This window comes from Euleptes europaea, chromosome 13, assembly GCF_029931775.1.
Source record: "Euleptes europaea isolate rEulEur1 chromosome 13, rEulEur1.hap1, whole genome shotgun sequence".
Taxonomy (NCBI): Eukaryota; Metazoa; Chordata; class Lepidosauria; order Squamata; family Sphaerodactylidae; genus Euleptes; species Euleptes europaea.
The window spans coordinates 17909574-17934915 of record NC_079324.1 but is presented as its reverse complement, the minus strand read 5'-3'; the positions used below and the strand labels follow the sequence as shown (position 1 = coordinate 17934915).

Here is a 25342-nt window from a genome sequence, read left to right as displayed (position 1 = left end):
AAATGAAGCCAGCTTGTGTTCAAACGAGCAACATTGCCAGAATTTGCACAATTACTTGGTTTCAGACATGAATATGTCAAGTCGGTCACGACTGCCTGAATTTAGAACCAAGCATCACCTCCCTGAGACATCTTCTGGGACTTGGAATGCGACACAAGCTTTGGGAATGATCCACCTGCTTTGGAGGTAGCAGGCATACAAGTTCTTTCAAGGACACAGAGAGAGCAATCATTTGTTTTCTGCACTAGAATGTCATCCAGTCAGAGGAGGATGAAATAAAAAAACAAGAGACATTTACTTGCTTATTTTCTCTGTTATGGGGTTAATTTTTAAGGGTTTATATTTTTTTTACATTTTTCTTCACTGGAGTACAACTACTGTAAAAACTACTCATTTCCCCTACTGCCTGCCCGTATCCTGATCCAGGATAGCTCACTAATGTTGAGCCCATTCTGGAGAGGAGAGTTTGCCCATCACCTGAGAGCCAGCGTGGTGTAGTGGTTAAGAGCGGTGGTTTGGAGCTCATGAAGCTGCCTTATACTGAATCAGACCCTTGGTGGTCTCCCATCCAAATATCAACCAGGGCCAACCCTACTTAGCTTTCAAGATCTGACGAGATCAGGTTACCCTGGGCCATCCAGATCAAAGCACACTACCTTATTATGCCTATCCATTTCTCTACTGCCTCCCTGTAATCAACTCAATTTGGAACTTCAGTTGCAACCCATCATAGGCTGCCAACTTGGAAGGCTTTAAGAGGGTAGTGGACATGTCCATGGAGGAGAGGGCTATTCCCGGCTGTTAGTAAAAATGGATACTAGTCATGATGAAGCCCTGTTCTCTCCAGGATCAGAGGAGCATGCCTATAATATTAGGTGCTTTGGAACACAGGCAGGATAATGCTGCTGTGTTGTCTTGTTTGTGGGCTTCCTAGAGGCACCTGGTTGGCCACTGTGTGAACAGACTGCTGGACTTGATGGCCCTTGGTCTGATCCAGCATGGCCTTTCTTATATTCTTATAAAGTAATTATGAACTGCGAAGTCCATTTCTCCACACTGCCTTGCAGAAGAAATAACTCTACTTACCTGAAAGGAAAACTAGAGTTCCTCCCCCCTACATGTGCTGTCAAGAGAAACAGACGGCTATCTTAAATTCACATACAAGTTACAGATATGTACAGTAATAAAAATCTTTTGTGTATGACTGGGTTTTTAAAAAGGGGGGGATAGATCATCTTAACATTCAGGGATGTCTTCCTTCCGGGTTAATACACACTATTCATACAGTTAAGATACGAGCATTTTAAGCATTTATAAGCATCTTGCATCAGGAGAAAGCTCCTTTGGACCGAGGTAAGCGCCCTTTGCTAACAGAATGAATCTGCCAGATCCAACTCATTAAGATTAGAAATGGATCCTTACTTTAAAAAGGAAAGGAAAGGGGACAGCACAACTCTGAATGCTGTTTAAGTAACTTCTCCATCACCCTCCCACCCCATTTTCTGCTTTTCTGCCTCCTTCTCCCGATTCAAAACTGTCCCTTTAACACATCACTCCTAATTAGATGATTAGTGCTTGGAAGGGCAGGAGATAAGTCATTTGCATAATTTAATCATAAAGAGAAGTTAAAGATACAGATTTTGCTGTTAGTTTGTACAATTATCTTCTCCAGCCCAGAGGCAGGCAAGGAAGGGGGGAGAGGAGGGAGGAAGGGAGAAAAGGGGAGGGCAAGATATTAATGTGATTAAACAGTATTTCTGCAAAACAGGCAACTGTGTGTCCTGTATTAAAAACAGAGCTGGAGGCAAATGAAAGATTAATTTCAGAAGACAATCAATTTTATTCTACATGACTGTAATAAATAACAGCTCATCTGCAGACAAGCCATTAGGCCCAGGGAGGGTACATGTGTCACAAAGTCTAAATGACACACAAGGCTGAATTCTCCACCCAATGAGAATGAGAAATAAATAGTCCTCCAGCTGCCATTTCAACCTAGAAACAGAGATAGCTTCTTCAAAGGGAAAGGCAGGGCCAGATTAAGCAGGGCCCTACACACTCTCTAGAGCAGTAGTCTTCAATCCGTGGGCATGGATCCTTAAGTGAGTCACGGAGCCCCTCCTACAGGGCATAAAACCCAACTCTTCTTCTTCTTTGCTTGTGTCTTTGCATGCATGCTTAGAAGAACGGCAGTGAAGAGAGGTCACTAACTAGGGGAGAGGATTCTCCACGGCTCTCACCCTTGGCTTGTTCCTCACTACAGTACACCAGCTTGGCCCCTAGCTTGTGTATTCCAGCTCTTGTGACTCACCCTCTTCCTGTCCCAAGATCCGTTGGTCCCACGTTCCGAGTCCAGAAAGTTGAAGAGCGTCCCTCTCAAGGGTGACGTTGCACCATGCTAGAGTGCAATTTGCGTGGGACCTTTCCAGGGAGAAAAGAAGTGCACGCCTTCTGAACAATGCTGAAATGTTAGGAGGAAGCACCTTGGAGTTGGGAGAAAGGTAGGCAGGGAGATTGAGGCTTTATGTCAAGTGGCCACTAGGGGCGGCTAACTCCTATTATCCCAAACAATCCCAAAATCTTGTCATAATGTTGCTTTCTACTGAGAGCCGGGGCAAGAGGAACAATGGCAGAAAGGAAGACAAGGATGGTGGGGAAGACACAGGACCCTTCATCAATGAGTTCATCCTTGCCCTTGCTGTCAAGTCACAGCCAACTTATGGCAACCCCTTAGGGTTGTCAAGGCAAGAGAGGTTCAGAGGTGGTTTGCCTCGGTGTAGCGACCCTGATATTCCTTGGTGGTCTCCCATCCAAAGACTGACCAGGGCTGACCCTGCTTAGCTGCTGAGATCTGACAAAAGCGGGCTAGCCAGGTCATGGTACAGGGAGGGCTAAATGCCTCTGGAGGCAGAGTTTATAACCTTTACCCTTAGTATCCCTCAAGTGTCCACTGAGATCTGCTACCACCATAATATCACCAGAAAAACGACTTTTGAAGGGTCAGGCCATGCCTTTTCTGTAAGTGGCTCAATTTAGCGGCCTTCCTCCGCAAGCACTTATACATGCTTTTAACGTTGGATGCATTTCAAGGCTTAGATCTGTGACACCCAAATGCACCTTGCCAGTGGGTGACCCAGTCGAATCTCAGCCTCCCTCACAGGGCCGTTGCAAGGATGAATGGGATAAAGGCTCTTGGAAGACAGACATAATCTAATTTAACCGGCTTGTTTCTTGTCAGGTTTTTTTTTCCTGGTGGTACATTTTAACATGAAGTGCAAACTACTGAACTGCTACTTTGCTTTTTATAAGCCTCCACATACTTTTTGTAAACACTTTTAAACTCAGAGTAGTCTCTGAGCCAGCAGATCAACAGAATTATATTTTCCAGGCCAAGATTAAATGCATTGTCATTAGGGGAACTATCAGGTAGACTTCAAGGAATCCCCTTCTCAAGCCAATTTTGCGAATGTAACTCAGGGGACCTAGATACCATTTGGCACTTTTTTATTACTCTAAGAAATACAAAGCGGCCCGCGAGAAATGGATCTATAGGTGTATTCAAAAATGGAGCCCTGATACAAAACAAGAGCTTGTAGGCAAGTTGCTAGCAGATGTTGATCCAAATGTGTCCTTTGCGGTTGCAAAATTCTTGTCTATGGCATTAAATGGTATTACTTTTTAAATTTTAACTTGTATTCTCATATAAGGAGCCCCGTGGTGCAGTGGTAGGCTGCAGTACTGCAGTCAAAAGCTCTGCTCACGACCGGAGTTCGATCCCAACGGAAGTGGGTTTCAGGTAGCTGGCTCAAGGTTGACTCAGCCTTCCATCCTTCCGAGGTAGGTAAAATGAGTACCCAGCTTGCTGGGGGTAAGGGAAGATGACTGGGGAAGGCACTGGCAAACCACCCCGTAAACATGGTCTGCCTAGTAAACGTCGGGATGTGACGTCACCCTATGGGTCAGGAATGACCCAGTGCTTGCACAGGGGACCTTTACCTTTTTTTTTTTTAATTCTCATATAGCTAAAATAAAAAATTTGAAATGAAATGTGACATATGATTTTAGTTATTTAGTTGATAATTTGTATACTATTTTTCTTTTTGCTTGTGACCTGTTGGTCTTTGAGCAGTAAATAAAAAGGAATGGAGCCAGCAGATCAATATATTTATTTAGATATGTATACCTCCCTTTTCTCCAAAAGCAGCTTACACCTCTGCTCCTCCATTTTATCCTCACAACCACCACCACTTTGTGAAGTATATGAGGTTGTTGGACTGGCCCAAGGTCACCCAGTGAGCTTCCATGGTAGAGTGCGGATTTGAACCCAGATCTACAAGATCCTTCCCAGACGCTCTAACCACTACACCACACTGGCTGACTCAGAAGAACCCAGCTCCATGTGTTCCTGTACTTATTATCACCCTCAGCTGTACAAATAAATTTACTATGTACGGTCAAAAAAAATTCCATGGGCTGCCAGCACTTAAATACCTCACGCTTATATTTAATACTCTGCCTTTATAATCTCAATCAGCAGATTAATCTATTGACTTTATTTACATGTGAATGATAGCGGAGCCTCAACTTCATTCCCTTTTTAAAGACACCAAGGCAACAGCAGGCAGCTCACAGTTGAAGAAACAAAAAGCGACCAATCAATCATTGTTCGAAGAAAAGGTCATCTTTAATCATTTTGTTCCACCATTCCCTGTTATAGAAATACACACGCTGAAACGTCTTCCCCCAAAAAATGAACACCCGCGCTGTCAAATTCAACCCCATTGATTAGTCGGGGTGGGGCACAATTCAATCAGCTAAAGAAGATGAATAATGTTGCAGCCCTCCTAAAAAAAAATCAATACGCATTACCCTAAAGAACCTAACTGTACGCCCCACCACTTGACATGGGCAATTATAGGACACTGAAGATTTTAAAGGTAAAGGTGCAAGCACTGGGTCATTACTGATCCACGGGGTGACGTCACATCCCAACATTTACTAGGTGGACTGTGTTTTCCGGGTGGTTTGCCAGTGCCTTCCCCAGTCATCTTCCCTTTACCTCCAGCAAGCTGGGTGCTCATTTTACCGACCTCGGAAGGATGGAAGGCTGAGTCAACCTTGATCCGGCTACTTGAAACCAATTTCCGTCAGGATCGAACTCAGGTCGTGAGCAGAGCTTTTGACTGCAGTACTGCAGCTTACCACTCTGCGCCACGGGGCTCTAGCTGGATTTATTTCAGGCAGCTGGCACTCCGGCCACAACAACTCCTCCCGAATCTTAAGCATTCTGTGGACGACTCATGGAGATTTGCAAACTGCATTGTACCCTGATGAAGACAGCTGTGCTAGCAGAACATTCGCATCCATCCATCTGTGCAGGAGAAGAGACCAGGTTTGCTTCACTGCCCTTCCAAGACAGCGCTGGTTTAGATAAATCCATGACTTCGAACTATAAACAGACTAGAGCCATACTCAAACCTTCGTCTAAAAAGAGGAAAAAACTCAGCGAAATCAATATTCTGTACTCGCGCAACACTGGGGAAACGGTGGGCGCTACTTTTCCGATGGGAAAAATGAGGGAAAATATATGGAAGAGAAAGACTGTAGCATGGTGTAGTGGTTAAAGGGTCAGACTAGGAGTCAGGTTCAAATCCCCTTTCTGCCTGGGATTGCCAGGTCCCTCTTCGCCACTGGCAGGAGGTTTTTGGGGCGGAACCTGAGGACGGCAGGGGTTGGGGAGGGACTTCAATGCCATAGAGTCCAATTGCCAAAGCGGCTATTTTCTCCAGGTGAACTGATCTCTATCAGCTGGAGATCAGTTGTAATAGCAGGAGATCTCCAGCTAGTACCTGGAGGTTGGCAACCCTACACATGGGACGTTTCTCGGTGACCTTATGTTGTAATGTCTTCAGTCTCATGTTGAAAGAAAGGTGGGATATAAAGAAAGTCAGGCGCCCCCAACCTTTTTGGATCTGTGGACAACCTTTGGAATTCTGAAAGAAGGTGGTGGGCACAACAAAATGGTAAGCAGTGCCAACCACAAAATCTAAGGGAGTTAGGTTATGCATAACTCTAATCGTAACTCTTCAGCATTTCAGGCAAAACCTCTGTTTATTAGGATGCCTTTTAAAATGGACATACAGGTAGAGTATCCCTTATCTGAACATCCCATATCCCAACTGATCTGAAAACAGGGCCCTTTGAGCCGGCATGCAGGCAGATCCGTACTGCCTGCTTTCAGTGTTTCCTCTCACCTAAAAAAAAATGAAATACAGTGTACACTGCATCGTAGGTGGAGACTGAAAGCCTGACGTTGTCTGTTTGTTGTTGCTCTTGTTTAACTGCTGATACAGGTATTCTGGTGAGATAGTTACACCTTTGCTTTCTGATGGTTCAATGTACACAAAATTATGAAAAATGTTGTTTAAAATTACATTAAGGCTATGTGTACAAAGTGTATGTAAAACATAAATGAATTTGGGTCCCATCCCCAAGATATCTCATTATGTATATGCAAAAATTATAAAATATTCCTATACGGAAAGATCCAAAATACGGACCACTTCTGGTCCCATGCAATCCGGATAAGGGATACTCAATTTGTATTGTTTAAAATATTTTCTTGCATACACGTAGTTTACCTTTAATCATGCAGCTGCTGCTGAAGCAATATTTTTAAAGACCTACACAGCCAACCAGACCTCCGAGGGCCAATCGGAAATCCTGTTGGGCAAAAGCCATGCCCACTTCCTAAAAGCACTTGGTGGGCGTCAGGACAGGTGCCGCCAGGCACAACACTGGGTAATCTGAAGTAATAAGCAGTGGTTAAAACACACACACACACATTGCAACTAGAAAAACTAAGGCTAAATGGGTTATCTGTGATTAGGCAATACAACCTGCTAGATCTTTTTATAGCGGAGCCAGGGTGGAGAGGCAGTATTCCACAAAGGGAAATGTACATTGACAGCTTGAGGCACCTACATAGCAAGCAGAAGACCACAGGCTGAGGCAAGCAAATTTTGTTTTGGGAGGAAACCATATTTAAACTTGCAGGCATTCTTAGGATATATGCTGCCAAAGCAACGTTGATGTTTTTGAGCTAGCTGTGTACAGTTGGACTTGCTACTGGGAAGAAAACTGAGATCACTGGAAAACATACAGAAACCATCTCTAAGTCTTCCTCCGAGCAAGCCGGAACCCCGCTGTAATTTAGGACGCCTTCTTCGTCAGGATCTTCGCCATAGAAAAACTCGCCCCTCGGTCTTAAGGTACAGTTCGGCAGGCAGGCGTTTCAAAAAAGTCTGAACCGCTGCAGAAAGCAAAGACAGCAGGTGTAACAAGGTATAACAAGGGTGATGCAACACCTGTTAGAAGAACTCGACTGAAACAAAAAGGCTTAACAACCAAGAGCCAGGTGGGAAGCAGGTAAACTAGGAGGTGGAGGAAAGCCCTGCTAACTCCAAGGAAGTCTCACCAGAAAGTTTATACCCGAGACAGGAACCTTTATGAACACATGAAGTAGCCTTACAACACATAAACTCACTAGTCCATCTACCATGGTGGAGAGCCAGCGTGGTGTAATGGTTAAGAGCGGCGGACTCTAATCTGGAGAACCGGGTTTGATTCCCCACTCCACATAAAGCCAGCTGCGTGACCCTGGGCTAGTCCCAGTTCTCTTAGAGCTCTCTAAGACGCACGTGCCTCACAAGGTGTTTGTTGTGGGGAGAGGAAGTGAAGGCGATTGTAAGCCAGTTTGATTCTCCTTAAAAAGGTAGAGAAGATGGCATATAAAAACCAACTCTTCTTCTTCTTCTACCCCAGCACCATCTACTCTGACTACAGTCTATTCTACTACCGTCTACTCTGACTGGCAGAAGCTCTCCAGGGCATCAACACAGATATGCTTTTCCAGCATCTGCTACCTGAGATTCTTCCACTAAAGATGCTAGGGATCTACCATTAAAAGATGTTTCCAGCTCAAGACCCTGGAGAACAGCTCCCAATCTGGGTAGACAATACTGAGTTAGATTGACCTATGATTTGATTCAGTATGATAATGTGTTCATCCATATAATAACATTCGAAGAAACAGGCAGTTCCATACTTATTGGAACCCTGAACAAATGGGAAATTTTGGTCTAGAAGACCCCACACTGAAATAAGTGCAGCACAGCCCAATTCACTCAGCATTTGCCCCCCTGTGATGAAGTGGCATATACTCCAGAGAACAACACGGCATAAACTGTTAGGATGTGAAAACATGGACACAAATCCCACTCTAACACAAAGCACATGGGCATCCCATTCCTGAGGGCTGTGCTGGTGGCTGGAGGCAGCGCAACCACACCGCCTTCAAAGGAGGATTCAGCCCCCCTTTGAAGGCAAAAGCTGCCCTTACTTGCAAGCCCTGTGGAACCGCTCCATAGTGTTCCACGGGGCTATGCCACCTAAAAAGGTGGCGTAAGTGCAAATAAGAGCAAGGGGGGGGGGGCGTTCCTGGCCTGAAAGGGGGTTAGGAGGCCGCCAAAAGGGAATGCCCCCTGGGATGCCGGTGCACAGAAGTGCGTCGGCAGGACGCCGGCAGGAGGCCAAACCGGTATCCCAGGGCCATGCTGTCGTGGCAGTGTTGGGAGGCAGGTGTCCGCGCCCCAATCCCGGCATCCGTGCCAGTCGCAGCGGCGCAAGTGACCCAGGGGCCAGCACAAGTGGTGCGGACGCTGGCGAGGGCCCTTGTGCACCTCCAAACTACTTTCGCCCACTCAGCTCAGGAAAGGGCTGTAAGTAACCTTGGGCCACTCGCTGTTTTTCAGCCTAGCCTACCTCACTAAGTTATGTTAATAAAAGGGGAGGGCAATCATATACGCTGCTGACATCTTTGTAAGATAAAAGAACTGAGCCCCCAAGTTGTAATTTCTCTCCAGAAAGCAATAAGCAAACAGAGAAAGAAAACCACATGAATGCCTCAGATGTTAAGAAATATAACGTATGCTTTTTTTCACTATCAGAAAAGTGAGACAGAACTTCTGTCGGTCAATGCAAACTAGTTGGCAGAACCACCACGGGATTATTATCCTATCACCGAAACCTTTCTCCACCCAAAGCAGCCTTCCTCTACCTTCAGCGGCCCTTCCGACAGCAGAAGAGCAACCTTAGGTAGAGGAAGACTTCGAACTTGGCAGGGCGTGAGCCTGTCATGTGACACAGCTAAAGGGTGTGGATTCTAACCCTTTTCTTACTACTCCACTGTGCAAAGTTTATATATCTATTTATTAAATTATTTATAACCCACCATCCCCTCTGGCTCAAGTTGAACCCGTCCTCTGAGCTAAGGAGCCTTTCTCCAAATTAAATGGCTCTTTGGTTGGAGGGGGAGCCAGTTAGAGGAAGTCTCCTTAGGCCAAAGGAAGGCTACTTGGAGGATGGTCAGCTCCACCCCGGTGTATCATCTATTTCATCAAACATATCACATAATCAGATCCTGAGGCTTGTACCTAACCAAAAGAACAGACGCATTGATAAAGAATAAACCAATGGAACTGCATTGTCTTCTGTTTTAGGATAAACAAAGGAAGCTGACTTCTAAACATCTTGCAAATTGCACAGGGTTTGGGAGAAAGAGGGAGAGCAAGCTCCAAGCCATAACGGTTTATAACTGTTAATCCAATACACCTTTTATACAAACCAATAAATACACAAGTGGAAAAACAGCACAGATGTTCATCTCTAATGCAATCTCCATCCAATTTCCTAAGTGCCGTCCCTGTGTGCAAACTAGCTTAACGTTATGTTTAGCTTGCAAATTCTTTTAATAAATAATGAATGCAATAAAACCAGTAGATCAATGGCAAGCCTGAGAAATCATAAAGGTTGGGGGGGGAGAAGCCTTTTGTGTTCGAGCTGTTGCCGATTTCAAAAACTTTAATCCACAGACAGATCAATATTACTCTTTTCCTTTTTAACCCAGCGCATAAATAGTGTGTTGTCTAAATGCAGTTTAAATGCCGTTACCAGATATCCGTAACAAAGAACCTGATAGCATCGCAGGACACAACAGGAATTGAACAGTCTGGAAACTTAAATGTTTACAGAGCGATATTAAATTGCCGATAAGGAGTGGTAGATTTCAGCGCACAGGTCCTGCACGGGGAATACAAACTTACTGCGGTTCAATCGGTTTACTTCCTCGCTCACGTTTTGGGGTTTTATCTGCAATTCATAAAACGTAACCAGGGATCCGGGTCTGGCATAAAAGCACGCCAAAAAGCAAAAAGGTCAAAACATTATACAAACATCAGAAAGATAATCGCCTCATACTCATGTGGTGGGAAAGTGACACAAAAGTCCATGTGAAAAGTACAGGCGCGTGGAAGCCGTATAGTTATGACATTAATTACAGATATATAAACACAAACACTGGTACCTTTCGGGGCAGACAAAAACCCCTTTGATGCAGCGATTAATATTTCTAATTCTCAAGCTGCAGAGTCAGTGGGGAAAGCCTCCCGATTCTAGATGTTGCCCTTCAAAAACCCTGCGTTACCAGCGGCCCCCGAGATCAAAACCGCACAGCCCCAAGGGACAGTTCTAATATATCACGCAGAATAAATCTGAATCACTGGGAATCATTACATGCTACACTAGCTGTTGTACTTGGTAATTCCCGTCTAATCAAAACGCATTAAAAAAATCTACACATACATAGCAAATAATGCCAGACTGCACTGCTGGAGCTGCTTCTCAGAGCACTTTCTTTAAAAGCAGCCACCAGTAGAATAACAGGGAAATTTCTAATTTCTTTTTTCGTTCTTGTTCTAACTCCGAGTTTTTGTTTAAAATGTATTTTGTAAAGTAATCAGCAAAGACCAACCAGCAGAAAAGATTTTGTTCAGAGCAGCAAGAGACATCACAAAGGCATAAAGTGCAATGTTTTCTACTGCGATCCTACGCACAGTTCCCTTGCCATGAGTCAGATTTCGGCAGCCCCGCCATGCGCCGGACTGCAGCGTTTATTTGGAGCGCAAAGAGCAATTTGCATTCGTGCCACCAAAGTTCTCAAGGACAGCTGAAGGTGCAAACCCAACTTATCAACTGCATTCACTGCTTTATACATCTGGAAAAGCAAACGGACATGTGGGGGCAATTCTGTTTTAATATTTAGCGGGTTGAAACTGTTGTGGCTAGAGATCAAAAAGCAATCAAAAGGAACGATGACCCATTTCTGAAGTCAGGGGCTGAGATAGAAGAGATTTTTCCTCTGAACTGAAAAAGAGATGCAAAATTAAAGCAAACAGCAACTTTATGCCTTGCCAACAGAGGAGATGCAAACACTAGGAATAACTTAAAAGCCACACTCCTATGCCTCAGAGAAGATGCAAGAGTTTTGTTAGAAGATCATTCTTTCCTAGAATACAATTTCATTGTAAAACGACATGAAGACAAATCTGAAGTTTGGGGAGAGAATATATATAGCAGACGTTTTGTTCAAGTTTTAAGTACTATTTATGGATAACATCATTACCTAATGCACGGCATATTTGTTACAAGAAAAAACTTTAATGAGCTATGTAGCAAAAGTTTTGGCAAAGCAAACCCTGGGGACTCCTTCACTATCCAAATGCTTACTTTTTGTGTCTTTGTTGTAAGGAGTTTGTAAGCCATGCTATACATAGGAACTGGCCCTATCTTAACTGTACAGCTCCTAGCACGTTAGGTGTTTTATTATAAATAAAAACTGGGATGATTGATTCCAGAATTTAGTTTCAAGATACATTTCGGATTGCTTTAAAAAAAGAAGAAAAAGAAAACCTTTGCCCCATCAGACTTCTGACAAAAATTCTCCAGCTAAAACCTGAATCCCTGTCCAGTTGTAAGGTTTTAGTCTGAAGCCTGTTCAAAACACAAAAGGAGCAACCCCCCCCCCACATACACACACACAGCAAGGCTATATTCATAACACGTATGCCAAAATATAAGACATGCACACTGCCCCTTAAGTTACAAAACTTACACACCAAAATGTTCTGGGCCGATCCAAAAGCTGGCTGTGAGCTAGAGCCCACTACATTCAAGAAGAACCCTGTAATGTAATATACCCAGAAAGGGCATATGTGAGAAGGCTTCCCTCCCGCAAGTCACCTCTTATATACTGGGCAAATCAAGGGCTTTCTTAAGTAATAGTATGTTTTTCTATTACACCCTCATTTCTTGTCTTAACTGACAACACCTATGATTGCTAAATGGAGCATCCATGTTCGAATGCAGTGTGCCTTTGAATACCAGTTGCTGCAGAGGGGAGGGGGAACCAACAGCAGGGAGGGCTCTTAACTTAATCCCCAGATGTCCACTTCCCAGAAGCATCTGCTGGCCATTGTTGAAAACAGGAGTCCAGACTAGAGGGACTCTTGCTCTGATCAAGCAAGGCTCTTCTTACGTTCATACTATAACTAGGAGCCCAGCTATAATATGGAGCCCCCGCCGACACAACAATTGCCCCAACTTGTCTTTGCAAACCACAGCTGTAAGGAAGGGCAGCTTGTTCAGGGTCCAACTAAGCTGCAATGAGTGCAAATCAAAGGTTCAGACCGAAAAATCGGAAGACGACCGCTCTTTAAACTCCTGTGAATTTTAACGCAAGTGATTTACAGTGCAATCCTAACCAGCTATGGCTAAGAGCTGTGACGGATTTCAAAGATCCATCTGAGCATCTGTTTGGTGGTACAGTCCTAAGCAGAGTTGTACCCTTTTAACCTTGTTAAACTCCATGTACTTAGGAGTGTATAACTCTGTTTAGGATTGCCCCACTGAAAACACAAATCTCTCTCTGAAATCTCTCAAAACTCTTAACTGCGGTTCATCCGTGTCCCGAGTTACCCAGCACCAGCACATACTGATCTCCTATGAAGCACGGCTACCCCATACGTTAATCATCAGCTCCGTGAAAGAAAATCCGGAGAGGCTATTAAAATATTATAATGCTGGTAATAAATTGAATTTAATATGGTGGGGGGAAACGCTACACTGAAGTAACGAAAACATCCCCGCCACCCCCATTCCCTCACGCGTGCCTTAATTTGAAATAAAAGGATCTGTTAAAAAAAAATACAGTCAAGGCAGTTCACGCAACTTTATGATCTGTGATCTCAAGTTCCGCTCAACAACTTTTCTTTTATATTCAACCATGTTATTGAATGTTGGTTTTTTTAATGAGCCTGTAACTAATTAGTTCAAGTAGCAGCAACCTGCAAAATCTTTTTTTTTTAAGAACCCCCGCAAAAAAAAGTTAGAAAAGGGGTTTGTTTCCTGCCATCAATTTGCTATGATTAAATCCTTTCTGCAATGACATTTTCAACATACTAAGCCTTCTCTGACTTACACTAGCCTTCCTCAGTTGCAATGAAATATTAATGTTGAGAAAATGGTTATACTATTAAAAGACCTTGCACTATATTTAGATTTGTATATTGATTTCCACCAGTGCAGAATAATTAATTGTGCAATACAAAATTCCACTAATTTAACCCTGTCCTAGGGCTAATTAGGAAGTTAAATTTGAGGGGAGGGGGGTGTTCCCTCTGAATAATGTGAAGTTTATGGTTTTCTCCCTCTTGCTAAAGCAGTGGTTCCCAACCTTTTTTTGACCAGGGACCACTAGGACTTTTTTGTTCGATGCAGGGACCCCAAGGTTCAAAATTAAAATTCCGAGAATTTGAAAATAAACTTTAATCATAACTGTTAGTTAAACGTTAAACTTAGAATAATATTTGAATATATATTTTTATAATAGAGAACTTTTAATTGAAAATATTAATTTATTATGGGTTTATAACTTTGTTTCACGGACCTTGAACCAGTGTGCTAAAGAGACAGTTTAGGAGTTCTTTTCCCCCTTACAAAACCTGGGGGAAAGAAAGAAAGAAAGAAAGAAAGAAAGAAAGAAAGAAAGAAAGAAAGAAAGAAAGAAAGAAAGAAAGAAAGAAAGAAAGAAAGAAAGAAAGAAAGAAAGAAAGAAAGAAAGAAAGAAAGAAAGAAAGAAAGAAAGGTTACCGCCAATTTAAAAGCTTCAGTCTCTTTGACATTGCTGGCAATGTATGGGAACATTAACGCATCTGTCACGATAACAAGCTAAGAATAACATCTAGACATCAAACCAAGCAGAGAATCCATCTGAAGTGATTCATTCTGATCCGTCTCGTTGATTTATTAAACACAGGGCAACATCTGCAGCCTCACAGAGCCGCTTGGCAAAATTAATGCAAGATCAATTCAAATGGAGAGAAAAAAAGGTGCAAAAAGAGATAAATCAAAACACAATTTGCATGCAGTCCCACAATCAGGCTTATTGGGTGCAAAATGCTCCATTTCCCCTTCCCAGAGCCAATGAGTTTAAATGTATGTCTGTGTTTTATATCCCCCCCCCCACACCATCTTTTCAGAATTGGAGGATTTGAAGTGACACTGAAGAGTTCTTCTGCAGGTTGAGATGGTGAAAGGGTTGGAAAAAACACACAGACGCACAGAGAAGAAATGATTCCAAAGACCTTTTGAATATATTACATGAATACCATTAATGCCTAATTATTATTATTTTTTGCTTTAGCAACACAGAATGAGGATGTGTTGTTTTTTTTAAACAGGAGACAAAGTGGAGGAAGGTTTGCTAAGAAATTTCTTCTATAAAAACTCAAATGTGTAACAGAAATGTACAAATATTTCCCCTTCTTGTTGGCGGAGGGGGAGGAATCTGCAGCTGGAGAATTCTAGTGCTCTTGGAAATGACAAGTTGTTTTTTTAATCACTGTTGCTTCAGATTAGATTTCCCTTATAAATGAGCCTGTAAGTGATTCAAAGGCAAACAAGTGAAAAAAATATTTTTTTTTAATTTTTGGTGAGCTTCCCAAAGCGTGGGGGGAGGGGAATACAATAATCTCTCCCTCTAGACACTGAAAGTTTGCACCAATTTTAAATGTTCCTATCTTATCAATTCCACCAATTTCAAATGTTCTTCAAATGCCCAAGCGACCCATAAAGTAGCTGTATGATCATGCCCATTCTTCAGAAAAGAAGTTGCAGGTAACATAATAGTGGCTAAGGCAAGACTCGAGCCAGGGATGCCCCACCACAAATTCTTAACCGTTACATTGTGCTAGGTCAAAATCAAGACTCCTATCCACCAGCAAATTTAACAACTGACAGAGCTATATATTTTATATATATATGTTTTAAAAAAATCCGTTCTTCAATAAACATCTTTGGGAAAGTATGAAGCTACACCCACAATGTATGCAAAGAAAAAGCAGTGTCCTTTCAGTAAGCGGGCATTACAGGTCAATATGCATATTAAAATCTGCGGAGTGGCATGTGACAAGAATGCCCTAATTATAACTCTGACAACATTCCTCGAATATAAAACAGCCACACGGACTTTGCAGGGCTCCTTTTAACAGGCTCCGCAACCAAATGCAGTGTAAGAAAGTGTGCATGAAAGCAAAATGCGTTCTAACAAAAGCTCCCTCACAGTTTGGGAAACATACTAAATTTGTCGATTTTAAAGACTGGGTTGGTGGCTGATCTTCCTGTACTTGAACACTTGCCTTCCTTGGAAAAGAAGACCGCATTTCTCAACCACGCAACACACATTTCAGAGATGTAAGTTAGCACATGGCAACATTCCATAAATCCTTGGCTACGATGATCAAAAAAGAAGGATTCAGTTGGGATTGGACCCAAACTGCTTTAATGCATATCAGCTCGCTCCTGCAACTTAGAGACATACGTATTTACACAGAAGCCCTTATTATTTCAGCAGGGCTTACTTCCCCGTACAATTGCCGGCTTTAAATACGAATGATGTACAAAGTTCTAAATTCTTGGACATTTTCCAGGCGACTCTAACAGACTAAAAGGAAGACACTACTGGAAACACAGTTCGATCATATACCTTACAATAGCGACACTGCCATAAAACATCACAAGAATAAACAAGGCAGTTAATTGGCTGAATTCAAGACTACTCTATAATTTTAACTAATTGCAGCCAGCCCCAAAAGCAGAACACAAATACCAGGGAATAAGCAGATTACCACAGCAGTCTGAAACATAGTACAAACTCAATTTATTTAAATGGGACTTCCATACAAGGCATTTAGGATTTGGGGGGTGGGTACACTTTCTACTTTTTTTTTATTTGTTGTAAAAAAAATTATTGGTCGAAGCAAAAAGTTCTCCTTTTGGCTTAAAAATTTCACCTTACAAAAAGCACGGAAAACTTTCAGAATGCCATTTCAAAGCGAGCGTTGTGGCTGATTTCATACGAAGACCATCTGAAATTTTCATACTACTTCAGCCTCAAACAAAAAGAATGTACACCCCACAACAGCAGGATGTAAATGGCTGAGTGATTATTTTTGGAACAATACATATGCAAAGATTTCTCCCAACTGCCCGTTAACATCAGGGCCACTGATTTATTTATTTATTATATTTTAAGTCGCCACTCACCCCTCAACTTACAAGATTAAAACTAAGTTAGAAACAACATAAAAGCAGAGAACAAGTTCACCTTTCCGGGTGCAGGAATGCAAGTATCGCTTCTGACCCTGCCTCAGAACACAATGTTTAATTCATAACATATGAATAGGGCTAATTAGGATAGACTGACCTAAAGAAGGGAGAACTCCAACATCTATGACCTATGAGAGTTTTACTACCAACTATAGTCCAGGCTACCCCCCTCCAAATTCTAAATGGGATTTGTTTTGATGAATTAAATCATTGGATTTGTTAGGCAAGGTTAAAAAAATAAATCTAAAATATGCAACCCCACACCACAATGTGTAGTATTAAAACAGAGCAGTTCCCTTTCTTTTAATTTGCTCAAGGAAACAGGTTGTTTCACAAACCATAACGGGAACAGGATGGCCTGTTCAGAGAAGAGGCTTGCACCAGATTAACAGGGCAAGCGAAAACAACTGAAAGGACCCAAAGAGCAGGATTCGTTTTAAAAAAACAGATCTAATACAACATACAAACTGTTGCTCACTTCTTCCTATGCGCCTTTTTTGAGAGGCTGATTTCTTTCTAATTAGAGATACAAATTACATGATCTTCCTCTCTCCAGATCTCTCGTTTTTCATTTGTGCTTCACATTGCTCCATTCATCAGAGCTTATCTTTCTTCCAGACCCCACAAACACATTGCTCTATCCCTCCATCCGGTTCCAAAGCCCGCCCGCACGGTTGGATTTTTTCTCGATGGCTCTGCAACCTCCAAGCCCATCTCTTGCTCACAGCTACAACGCTGTCGTAAGATAGGCAACACAGCCCCATAGCAGGACCAAACTGGACACAAAAACTGCAAAAGACTTTGGTCGGAGCCCTACGGTTTCCAGTGATCTCCATGTGGTTACATATTCTTATTGGCCAAATACGTTGCATTGGGAAGATGGTTAGCTCCCAAATCAACTTCTGTGGAGCGGAACAGAAAATAAAGATCCAAAGAGGTACTTTAGAGGCAGCCATCCCTCGTGGAATTTTTGACTCCCCCCCTTTTAAACCACAGGCCCTTTCCCATATCACAAATGGCTTTTGAAAGCCACCTCAATTTCAAAAGCATTTTGTGGTATGGCAGGAGGAACCGCCGTTTGAGCAGCCAAAACCCCTTTGGGCATGCAGAACTAGTTGTGCAGTTCTTGGAATCCATTTCATCTGAACATTCACTGGTTTGAAAACAACAATGCTTCCATGCTTCGCATGCTTCAGCAAAAACTAGATGTGTGCTTCCCAGGAATCTGTTCCCGTCCTATTAAGTTATCAAACTGCACTTATAAAGTTAACAGCCCGGAGGCTGAAAAGTATTATGTCACAGGCAAGCCAATGTTATTGAAATCGACCCTTTCACAGAGTGAAAAAGGTAAAATTTGGCAGGAAACAACTCCAGAATTGTACCTGTTACCAAAACAACAATTAGCTCACAGTGATCAAAGGCCTAGACCTGTAGGTAAAGAACTTCTGATGAACAAAGACTATTTTGAGTACTGCTTTTGTTCAGCAGGTCAACATTTTCAGACAATGGGGTCTAAGCAGGAACCAACCACCTGACTGCAAAAGCAGAGAAAGAGTTGCAAAACACTTGCCCGGCAGTGAGTCACGGCAGACCCAATCAAACTGCCATGTGGTTTTAATGCACAAAAACACCTTCTCTGCTCACTTGTGAAAAGCACAGGAGCTTTTAAGGCAAGCCCTGCCCTACAGAAGAGAGGGTGGTTTTTTTAAAACAAGAGAATTGGATCCAACGGTCTTTAGGACCTACGTAACTTCTCACGTTTCTGACTTATTATCATGTCCAGAAGGTTTCTGCTTATGAGCGGATTTATAAAAGAAAGGAATTTATACGATCACAAAGCGAGCACCTGTAAAACTTGGAGAGAGCTGTCAGCAAACTGCAGGGTCACAAGCAAATGAGACTTCGCTAGTTCTGAAAATGCAGGCAGGGCAAAGGCTACAAACACAGCTACCTGACCGGGCTAAGTAAAGCGAGATTATTTTGGAGTTACACAAAGCAACAGTCTATAAACACGCAATGCTTTTCACAAGCTCCCGGCACACAATGCGCTCTTGTCATCACCCCCCATCTCATTTGCAGCCCTGCTGAACTTCCCATGCAGAAGAAATATATTCCCGTTCTCCAGCAAATGGAGAGGCTGAGACATTGTAAAGATGGAAAGTTTCATCAATGAAATAGAAAGGTCTAACAGGAACTTCCCTCCCCAGCCCCCAGTTGAAATGAAAACACTAAACGGTAAGTGCGCTCAGCTTCCCAGTACAGTGGCGTGTATCTTTTCCAACATGTCCTTGTTGCAAAAAACAATTGCCAAACCATTGCAGAAATAAGAGAGATTGCCAACCCTATTTATTTCTGTGAGTCTGACCCGTAGTCCTATCCACTTATCAAAGTGGCAATCTTGCCCTGGGCAAATTGACTGGATAATCCCCGAACATTAAAAAAAAAAAAAGCAACTCAAAAGGTTTCGAACACCACCCGCATACAAACCCCTCCATCATATCACCGTTAGAAAAAGTTGCGACACACTTTCTTGCCTGCTTTGCACAATCTCATTCCGTCCCAACCCCCTTTGGGCAAAGAGCGTCCTAATGAGGCCAGAATCCCATTGAGTTTCTGAGGTTTAAGGGTCAGTGCTCCCAGATGACCATAAGGGGGAGAGAGAGGGGGCAGAGCTGGTCCAGTAAGCCTGGTCCAGGACTTTCACTGATGGGAGCATCCTCCCAGGACACTCGTTTCCAGACTGACCCCGCTTCATCCACAGATGAAGGGCAGCTGCTGCCCTCTGAACAACAAAACAGTCATTTGGCCTGCTGGACGGCATTCCTGGTGGCAGAAGGGGCACGTGGGCCTGGAATCACAGGCAAACAGCCCTTTCTAGCCCGGCAAGGGTTTGGTACTCGCAATGAATAAAACGCAGAAAGCACAGTCTCGGGGAAAGAAATGCCCATGCTGGAGTTATAGTGTTTACTCACAAGATTAGGAGTGAATCATTGGGGATGGGGCATGCCTTGGAAAAAAAAACCTATTTGTTAAAATAAGGGGGGGGGAGTGAAAAAGTCCCCAAAAGTATGCTTCTATATAACTCTTGCTCGGGCAAGCTCAGACTGCTTCATGCAGGACTCCCCGGCAGAATCGCGTCCAATGGGACTGATCCTGGAAAAGAACATTTCTTTGGAGCTGCATCGCATGGACTCACATTCTCTCGCCCTCGCCTCTCAAGTCACATTCAAAGGCAACAAGTTGGTACAGAATCATCAGCTCCTTGAAGTCCCACGACTTTCAACCCAACTTACTTCAAGGTAAACCAACTTAGGATCCTCAGCTCTGAAACATATTTGTTTGGAAAACAAGGCTTGCTGGTTCCAAAGCAAGTTACTTTCCAGGAAGGAACCGCCACAGTCCTGAACATGTTCACTTAGAAGTCAGTAGAGATCAACTCAACAGGACCCTCTTCCACAGGGATCAGAGTCTCACAATTAGAACTCAGCACCCCCCAGTGTAATAATTTGACTAATTTTCCCACCACCCCTAGAATGTATTGCTTTGCACAATATACAAAAAGAAAACCTCAAAGAGTTTACCCTGGCAAATGAGTGTCTAGCATAATGTGTGAACCTGGCCTTAAGATCCTACACTCTGGGGTGGGACTTCCTTACCACAAGAGGATCCAACATCACAGCTTTTATCTTAAAGCAAAGTTTCAAAAGAATTGCATGGAAACCCAGTTTGGTACCACTAACCTAAATAAAGGTATTTTGCTGTAGCTAAAGCCAAGTGATTTCAAAGGATGCTACTCTCAAGTAAGCTCACCTAGTGCTACTGAGCGGCTCCCCAATCCAAAGGGTGCATCCCTGCAAGCAAGTCTCATTTCTTCTCCCTGCAAACCCAACTTCCACGTACCCCCGTCCCAAACCGCCCCAACCCGTCCTGACACAGAGTGCATTTCTCCCACAACCATGTCCCCCTTGATGTACGACGGCCCTGCGGTGTGGTTCACTTCAAACATCAGCCTGGCCCGCTGGTCCCAGCCGCCCCGCTTTGATCGAAGTTGATCGAAACAGACTTTATTTGCGAGGAAGCCCTTTCCTGTGGCTGGAATCCAAACAGGTTTGTTTCCTGTTTACGCAGCCCGACCCCATCAGACAACAGCAATTTGGAGTGACTCGGAGAGGACCTACTCCCGAGTCAGCAAAGACCCAAACTGCCCAGTTTTGCTTAGATGCAAACCCACACCGGTTCAGCGGGGCTCCCCAGTCAGAAGGTTGTGTTTACCCCAGGCTCTTCAAAAGAGAAGGCAGGGCTCTGCAAGAAAGCACCACTGAAAGGGAACCAGACTTTGTTTCCAAGTAAACATGTGAGCTTAGCCACCATCTACCCCCCCCCTCATTTTAACTTTAGCAGTACAACGAGCGAAGCCCATTTCCTCCAGGGGTCTTGTTCAGCATCCCGATTGGAGAATCGCCCCCCCTCTAACAGTGCCTCCATCCCGTGGCTTCAGACTACAGGAACTCGGCACAGGACGGCAGTGTAAACGGACTAACCCCCCCCCCCATTGCACTGGAAGAGTTGGGGCGAAAACGCAGGGGAGGTTTTGCCTCGGATTCGCCGCTCTCTAAATGCACCTTTCCCCCAGCCAAATGCTCAAAACTCAACCATAAGCCCCCGATGAAGAGTTTGGAGAATTCGGATAGGGAAAACGGGCATCTCTGTGTGTGTGTAAAGTGCCGTCAAGTCGCAGCCGACTTATGGCGACCCCTTTTTTGGGGGGGTTTCATGGCAAGAGACTAACAGAGGTGGTTTGCCAGTGCCTTCCTCTGCACAGCAACCCTGGACTTCCTTGGTGGTCTCCCATCCAAATACTAACCAGGGCTGACCCGGCTTAGCTTCTGAGATCTGACGAGATCAGGCTAGGCTGGGCCATCCAGGTCAGGGAAAAACGGGCATCTAGAGAGTGGCGAATCCAAGGCCAAACCTCCCTTGCATCAATGGCCATTGATGCACGGGAGGCACTCGCCCCTCTTGAAACGCACCTTTCCCCCGCCCGAACGCTCCAAACTCAACAATAAGTTCAAAAAGCCCAAAGTTTGTAATTTCTATGTTTGCAACTTGCTGGCCTGCGTTTTTATCTTCACGACTGCATATTTTATGGACCTTCTGCCACCATTGTAATATTACTTATGCAATTAAAGTTTCATTCAATAAGCCCCCCCCCCCGTGCCAAGTTGGGAGAATCGGGATGGGGGCAAGGGGCATCTCGAGAGCGGCACATCCCAGGCCAAACGCCCCTTGGTTGCAAGGAGCCCGGAGTCACAGGCTGTTCGCAATGGGTACCCCTGGAGTGGGTGGGTGGGTGGGTGGGTGGGTGCGGGGTCTCCCCCCCCCCCCAGCCCCTCACCTGGCGTTGGTGCAGTCGCTGTACAGCGTCTCGAAGTCCTTCCTGGTGATGAGCTTGCAGCGGTTGACGCCGGGCTGGATGGCGCCCAGCCCGCGCAGGATGCGCACCTGCTCCACGGTGCACACCACGGGCGCGATGTCCAGGCGCTTGAGCTTGGTGTAGACGGTGTGCAGGCCGCCCACCAGGTGCTTCAGGAAGAGGTCGAACACCTGCGGCAGGCAGATCAGCTCCTGGCCCTCCACCACGAACGAGGCCACCTTCACCCCGTGCAGGTCCACCATCTGGCACTCGGCGGCGGCGGCGCCCCCCAAGCCCGGCGCCAGGCGCGGGGACGCGGCGGGGCTGGGGGCGTACAGGGGCTCGCCGCGGAACAGGCCCCCCCCGGGGCTGCAGGCCGCCCCCACGGCCCCCGACGACGGGACCCCCGCGCCCGCCCCACCGACGCCCCCGCCCCCGCCGCCGCCGCCCCCCGACGCGGCCGGGACGCCCGGCGGGGACGACACCGCCATGCCCTCCGCGCCCGCCCCGTCCAGCCCGGCCGCCGCCACCGTCCCGCTCCGGCTCCGCGCTGCTGCTGCCGCTGCTGCCGAGGCGAGGAGGCGAGAGGAGGCGAGGAGGCGCACGAGCCCCAGCCGGCCGGCCGCGCAGCCCCAGTCGCCTCCCTCTCCCTCTCCCTCTCCCTCCCTCCCCCCGGCCGCCCGGGGGCGGGGAAGGGGCGGGCGGGGGCGGGCGAAGGCGGCCAATGCGCCGCCGCCGCCCTCGGGGCGGGACGCGGCTCCGGGGAGGGCGGCCCCCCTGTGCCGCTCGGAGGGCGGGGGCCGCTCTCGGGCCGGGGCGGATGGACCGCCGCGCCCCCCCCCCCCCAGCCACGGTCTCCAAACTCAACAATCAGCCCCCGGGCAGAGTTTTGCGCCTTCGGGTGGGGGAAATGAGCATCGAGAGAGCGGCAAATCCAATGCAAAACTCTATAGTGGCATAATACAGCTGCAGGGGCTTATGCCACTCTCGAGATGCCCATTTTCCCCATCCGAAGGCGCAAAACTCTGCACGGGGGCTTATTGCAGGGGCTTGTGCCACTCTATAGTGGCATAATACAGCTGCAGGGGCTTATGCCACTCTCGAGATGCCCATTTTCCCCATCCGAAGGCGCAAAACTCTGCACGGGGGCTTATTGCAGGGGCTTGTGCCACTCTATAGTGGCATAATACAGCTGCAGGGGCTTATGCCACTCTCGAGATGCCCATTTTCCCCATCCGAAGGCGCAAAACTCTGCACGGGGGCTTATTACAGGGACTTATGCCACTCTATAGTGGCAGGGGCTTATGCCACTCTCTAGATGCACATTTTTTCCATCCGAAGGCTCAAAACTTTGCACAGGGGCTTATTGCAGGGGTTTATGCCACTCTCTAGATGCACATTTTCCCCATCCGAAGGCTCAAAACTCTGCACGGGGGCTTATTGCAGGGGCTTGTGCCACTCTATAGTGGCATAATCTAGCAGCAGGAGTTTATGCCACTCTATAGTGGCATAATCTAGCTGCAGGGGCTTATGCCACTCTATAATGGCATAATACAGCTGCAGGGGCTTATGCCACTCTCGAGATGCCCATTTTCCCCATCCGAAGGCGCAAAACTCTGCACGGGGGCTTATTACAGGGACTTATGCCACTCTATAGTGGCAGGGGCTTATGCCACTCTCTAGATGCACATTTTTTCCATCCGAAGGCTCAAAACTTTGCACAGGGGCTTATTGCAGGGGCTTGTGCCACTCTAGTGGCATAATATAGCTGCAGGGGCTTATGCCACTCTCGAGATGCCCATTTTCCCCATCCGAAGGCGCAAAACTCTGCACGGGGGCTTATTACAGGGACTTATGCCACTCTATAGTGGCAGGGGCTTATGCCACTCTCTAGATGCACATTTTTTCCATCCGAAGGCTCAAAACTTTGCACAGGGGCTTATTGCAGGGGCTTGTGCCACTCTATAGTGGCATAATACAGCTGCAGGGGCTTATGCCACTCTCGAGATGCCCATTTTCCCCATCCGAAGGCGCAAAACTCTGCACGGGGGCTTATTACAGGGACTTATGCCACTCTATAGTGGCAGGGGCTTATGCCACTCTCTAGATGCACATTTTTTCCATCCGAAGGCTCAAAACTTTGCACAGGGGCTTATTGCAGGGGTTTATGCCACTCTCTAGATGCACATTTTCCCCATCCGAAGGCTCAAAACTCTGCACGGGGGCTTATTGCAGGGGCTTGTGCCACTCTATAGTGGCATAATCTAGCAGCAGGAGTTTATGCCACTCTATAGTGGCATAATCTAGCTGCAGGGGCTTATGCCACTCTATAATGGCATAATACAGCTGCAGGGGCTTATGCCACTCTCGAGATGCCCATTTTCCCCATCCGAAGGCGCAAAACTCTGCACGGGGGCTTATTACAGGGACTTATGCCACTCTATAGTGGCAGGGGCTTATGCCACTCTCTAGATGCACATTTTTTCCATCCGAAGGCTCAAAACTTTGCACAGGGGCTTATTGCAGGGGCTTGTGCCACTCTAGTGGCATAATATAGCTGCAGGGGCTTATGCCACTCTATAGTGCCATAATCCAGCCGCAGGGGCCTATGCCACTCTATAGTGGCATAATATAGCTGCAGGGGCTTATGCCACTCTCTAGATGCACATTTTCCCCATCTGAAGGCTCAAAACTCTGCACGGGGACTTATTGCAGGGGCTTATGCCACTCTCTAGATGCACATTTTCTCCATCCGAAGGCTCAAAACTCTGCACGGGGGCTTATTGCAGGGGCTTATGCCACTCTATAGTGGCATAATATAGCAGCAGGAGCTTATGCCACTCTATAGTGGCATAATCTAGCTGCAGGGGCTTATGCCACTCTATAATGGCATAATACAGCTGCAGGGGCTTATGCCACTCTCTAGATGCCCAAAGGTGCAAAACTTTGCACAGGGGCTTATTGCAGGGGCTTGTGCCACTCTATAGTGGCATAATATAGCTGCAGGGGCTTATGCCACTCTATAATGGCATAATACAGCTGCAGGGGCTTATGCCACTCTCGAGATGCCCATTTTCCCCATCCAAAGGCTCAACACTCTGCACGGGGGCTTATTGCAGGGGCTTGTGCCACTCTAGTGGCATAATATAGCTGCAGGGGCTTATGCCACTCTATAGTGCCATAATCCAGCCGCAGGGGCTTATGCCACTCTACTGGCATAATACAGCTGCAGGGGTTTATGCCACTCTCTAGATGCACATTTTCCCCATCCGAAGGTTCAAAACTCTGCACTGGGGCTTATTGCAGGGGCTTGTGCCACTCTATAGTGGCATAATATAGCAGCAGGAGCTTATGCCACTCTATAGT

At 45.7% G+C, this 25342-nt stretch overlaps 1 protein-coding gene across 4 annotated transcripts in view; it reads right to left on the bottom strand.

Moving 5' to 3' along the window:
- Positions 1-22467, bottom strand: part of DACH2 (dachshund family transcription factor 2) — a 401104-nt gene extending 378637 nt beyond the window's left edge. For 3 of the 4 annotated variants that reach the window (XM_056859520.1, XM_056859521.1, XM_056859523.1), the window contains exon 1: positions 21959-22244. In XM_056859520.1, the coding sequence (XP_056715498.1) occupies positions 21959-22239 (281 nt within the window). In that variant the 5' untranslated portion in view covers positions 22240-22244. Of the gene's footprint in view, positions 1-21958 lie in introns of all 4 variants that reach the window. The other variant, XM_056859519.1, reaches the window with a different exon arrangement.
- Positions 22468-25342: the final 2875 nt, after the last annotated feature.